The sequence below is a fragment of the Abrus precatorius genome, unplaced genomic scaffold, assembly GCF_003935025.1.
Source record: "Abrus precatorius isolate BTA unplaced genomic scaffold, Abrus_2018 Scaffold10, whole genome shotgun sequence".
Taxonomy (NCBI): Eukaryota; Viridiplantae; Streptophyta; class Magnoliopsida; order Fabales; family Fabaceae; genus Abrus; species Abrus precatorius.
Genome location: NW_020874292.1, coordinates 24,818,517 through 24,823,075, shown reverse-complemented (window position 1 = coordinate 24,823,075; position 4,559 = coordinate 24,818,517). Strand labels below are relative to the sequence as shown.

The window sequence follows — 4,559 nt, the reverse complement described above, 5'->3', positions numbered from 1 at the left end:
AGCATTATTAATATATCTTACTTTTATTTTCAAATTTTAATACACTTTAATCTCAATTTTTTTTTATAAAACGTATTATTTATTAAAATCTTAATCAATATCTTTAAAAACTTTTATTTTAATAAACCTAATTTATTTAAAAAACAATTTTTATGTATTTTTTTAATTTTAAAATATTAGATATAATTTTTTTATTTAATCCTTATTTTTATAAAATTATATTTAACAATGAATAAAAGGATATCATTAGAGATTAGAGGATATAATAACAATAATTCTAAATTTCCTTTTCTCTTCGCTTGAAAAACCATCTAGACATAGTTGGTGGTATTCTAAAAGGGACACCTGGTTTTGTGCAAGTGTCTTTTGCTGTCTGCTTTGCTTTGCTCTGTTTTGTTCTGTTCTACTCTGGTCCCTCCTCAGTGCCCACCTCGATGTTGTCGTGAGTCTGAGGCAGAGACGTTTCATGTATGACACTGATTCTAAGCTTCCTCTTTGATCTCTATTTTTTCACCAAACCCGTCATTCTAAATTGGCTTTTGTGTTTTCTCTACCATTTTTTCCCCTTCCACTTCATTGCATATTTTCAATGCAATATAGTTTCTAATATCTACTTTCTACCCATGAAACTAAACTTGGGGCATAAAGAATCAGGGAGGAAAAGTTTGCTTCTTTTGTTTTTAATTCCAAAGATCACTTCTTTTGATGTTTCTAACGAATAGAACTTCTAATGCCACTGAGAGTGATGTGGTTTGAACTCATTTTATTCTGATTTTTGTGGTAAATATTCCCTTGTCAAGGTGCTCAGGAATGGAGTTGAGTTGATGGATTACGCAAATGTATTGTTGCGTAGAATAGAAGCTGTTCCTTTTACTTTTCGGACATTTAAAAGTTAGGTGACCCAAGTGCCACTTTGGATCCAAATTTTACATCCAAGTCTTCTTAGCTCATTGGATTCTGAAAATTCAGCAGCTACTTTATATTCAGATTGGTTAAGAAGTGTTGGTTGGTAGCTACATAATGCCAATTGTTCAGCAATTATATGATAATTGCATGACATCCTTGTCTCCTGATGGACCTATATCAGAAGAAGCTCTGGAAAAAGTTCGAACCCTTTTAGGTAGAATTTGATCAGTTTCTTAAACTTGTACAATTATCTACCCTTGATAAATGTTCTACAATAGTATTTGATACATTGATAAATGTTCCATTATAGTCTTTGATATTGCCCGTGCACTGTATAATGTAATGCTTGATTTGAGATGCCTGTTACTCCGTAGTGAAGGGTGTATCCTTGTGTTAACCGTTTTGTTAATTGCACTGCCATGCCAGATGAGCTGAAGCCTTCTAATGTGGGTCTCGAACAGGAGGCGCAATTGGCTCGGGGATGGAAAGGTTCTTTGAATGGTACTAATGGCAAAAAGGGGCGTAATGGAAATCATCAGTATCCACTCCCTATTAAGTACATACACTTGCATGAATGTGACAAATTCTCTGTAAGCATTTTGATTCTTTCTGCAGTTTGTTACAATCTATTTATTACTCTATTTGGACTCCTTCACCTTGAATTTTAGATGTGGAAGTTGAATTCATAAGGCTGGAGTCTTTTTTTTGGCAGATGGGAATCTTCTGTATGCCTCCTGGTTCCATTATTCCACTTCATAATCATCCAGGAATGACTGTTTTAAGCAAGCTTCTTTATGGTTCACTACATGTAAGATCATATGATTGGCTGGATTTACCCGAGTCATATGATCTATCTCAAGGTGATGCGCCGTATTGTATTTACATATGCTTCGGTCTTTTATGCAGTACAACTGTTCTTGGATATCTTAAATTGATGATTCTTAAACTGAGATTTAGTTTTGAACAGAAAAAGATTTTGGCTTTTCCATTTATCATGTTTTAAACTCAAGTTATTATAGGTGTCCATTTATCATTAAGCTTTCCAACCCCGTCCAGATCCCTCACAATTCCTTAGAAAGTACAAAATCATTGTACTTCTCTGTATAACTTGACTTCATTCACTCTCAATGACATCTTTATTGGTTGCTTTTTGATAATGTTTGTCCTTTTTACCATTCAGATGACTTGTGACAGAAAAACATATGTTTTATTGTGAATTAAAGAAAATTGATTAAGAGCCTGGCATTGCACTTGAGCAAGCGGTAGGTAGAACAAAATTTAGTTCATCTTTTTCTGAAATCTAATGGAGTGAAACTGTCAAAGCTATCTAATCTTTGTGAATGGATAAGGGTGAAAATAGTTTACCCAGACATTGTCATTCTCAAAGGATGATAATTTCTCAAGTCTAATGTCAATAATGGAGACATGTCTCCACCAGACTAACTGTTGGAGATAGCTGCAGTTTGCCTTTAGTTCACTTGGTATTTTTATACTTTCTTGTCTCTATCTCCTTATCTTTTTTATATGCCAATACATGGCTCATCTTGTCATCAATACTATTGCTGATTATCTGCCCTGTATTTTTCCTTGACATTGGTATCTATTAGGAGACATCATGTGCTACAATTTGAGTGGACTATAAAAATTTCAGTCACCAATTTTGTTTCTAATATATACATATTTTATTTTGTTTAATACTTTGATGGGGTTGATTTTGGCTTTGGAAATTGAGACTTTTGGATGAGGTTGGAGAGCTTCATGCTGATCGGTGACAATGGTTTGCTGGTCAGAATGGGAACCGAGCAAGTGTAGTGTAAAAAGATTTTGAAGCTCAAGTTTGGCTAAGAGCAAAAATAGGGATACAGATGTAGGCAGAAAAGTGAGCATACTTGGGACAAAACCCTTGAAGTGCTTTTATAAGTTGTGACGCCCCTAGTCAGGTAGATAGGCATGGTGTGTTTTCATCATAGCTTGGTTACGTGCTCAGACAGTTGAGTTGAGAGTGATGAAACCTGGTCCTTGCCCAAGGGGGGATGTATGGTCCAATAAAGTCCTTTGACGATATTTTATGGTGTTTGAATCTATTCCACAGTTTCAGTAGTGGATGTTATTTTGGGGTTTTTATGAGAATACTGTGATTGAGAGTCATTTTATGGACATGAAATGATTTCTAAGCACATCAACTTATTTCAGAAATTAGAGGATTATGCATTTCCATATTGATACATGCTAATTTAATATAGTTGCTTAGTTTGCTGCTGATCATCATATGGTTTGATGGGTAATTTCTAGAAACAATACAGGTTTTTTTTCTTGATTCCCATTCCGAAGTATCTGCTAAACAAGAAATGAAATTCAAGAATTTCTTTTGCAGCAAGACCAGCAAAACTTGTGAAAGATTGTCAGATGAGTGCACCTTGTAACACAACAATTCTTTATCCAAATAAAGGTGGCAACATTCATTGCTTTAAAGCCTTAACACCTTGTGCTCTGTTTGACATTCTTTCCCCTCCTTACTCATCAAAAGATGGAAGACACTGCTGTTATTTCAGGAAGTCACCTAGGAAAGATCTCCCTGGTACTTCTCTTCCTTCTACTATCCTTTTTTCTATTTTTTTAAAATCTTACACTGATTTCTGAAGCATGTTTTTTCCTTACATTTTCTGTTGTTAAAGTGGTTGAGCTTGATCAGCTATATGGGGTGAAACCATCTGAAATGACCTGGTTAGAAGAGATTCAACCGCCTGAAAGCTTAGTGGTTAAGAGAGGGTATTACAGAGGCCCTACTATAAGACGATGAAGGATATAACTAATTTGTATTTATATAACATTAGTCAGGCTTGACTAGAAGCTAAAATATGATGGGAATATAATTACAAATGGTACATCTTGGGAATAATTAACCATCTGCTTTTTATGGTTGTTAACTGTACATACTACAATGAGTGATTTTGCAGTTAATGTTCGTTATGCCAATATATCATTGATCTAACTTACCATTTTTAGGCATGAATTATGACTTTCTTAGTGCATTGCCTAGACTCACTCCTTTGCATGGACTACGCTGGTGCATCCATCAACATGTAGTCATCATGGACAGAACATAGTTATGGAATCCTTGTGGTTCATTTTAAGCTGTTTTGCCTTATTATTACTACGAATTGATATGCGAGGATACCACCAATATTCTCATTCCCACCCTCCCATATCATATCTATTGTTGTCATTGATAAGATTGAGTTAATTTTTAGGTTAAATTTTAGCACTAAAATTGACTCTCATTTACAAATTAGCCATTTTATTTTATTTTTTAAAAAAAACTTGCTTTTTAGTGTCTATATAAATGATTTGTTATGCTTTAGTCTCTATCGATATAATACCGTTAATAACGGAGAAATTAAAACATAATAAAATACTTGTGTAATGACTAAAATATAAGTTTTTTTTTAAGCATAAAGACTAATTCATAAATGTGTCAAATTATAAATATTAAATATGTATCTTAACTATTTATAATTCTTAAAAATAATTAAAATATAATAAAATACTTGTGTAATAACTAAAATATAAGTTTTTTTTTAAGCATAGAGACTAGTTTATAAATGAGTCAAATTATAAATATAAAATGCGTATCTTAACTATTTATAATTTTT

The 4,559-nt window shown here is 33.2% G+C and overlaps 1 protein-coding gene across 2 annotated transcripts; it reads left to right on the top strand.

The window, feature by feature from the left end:
* Nucleotides 1–531: 531 nt before the first annotated feature.
* LOC113852758 (plant cysteine oxidase 5-like) lies at nucleotides 532–3,712 on the top strand. Of its 2 annotated transcripts, none has more exons than XM_027483125.1 (5): nucleotides 532–1,120; nucleotides 1,333–1,496; nucleotides 1,619–1,766; nucleotides 3,281–3,484; nucleotides 3,582–3,712. In XM_027483125.1, exons 1-5 carry the CDS (start codon nucleotides 1,021–1,023, stop codon nucleotides 3,704–3,706), a joined length of 741 nt encoding a protein of 246 aa, XP_027338926.1. In that variant the 5' UTR covers nucleotides 532–1,020; the 3' UTR covers nucleotides 3,707–3,712. The 2 variants fall into 2 exon arrangements, with proteins under 2 accessions (XP_027338926.1, XP_027338927.1); XM_027483126.1 differs by having other exon boundaries at nucleotides 3,281–3,485; nucleotides 3,586–3,706.
* The last annotated feature ends 847 nt before the right edge of the window (nucleotides 3,713–4,559 follow it).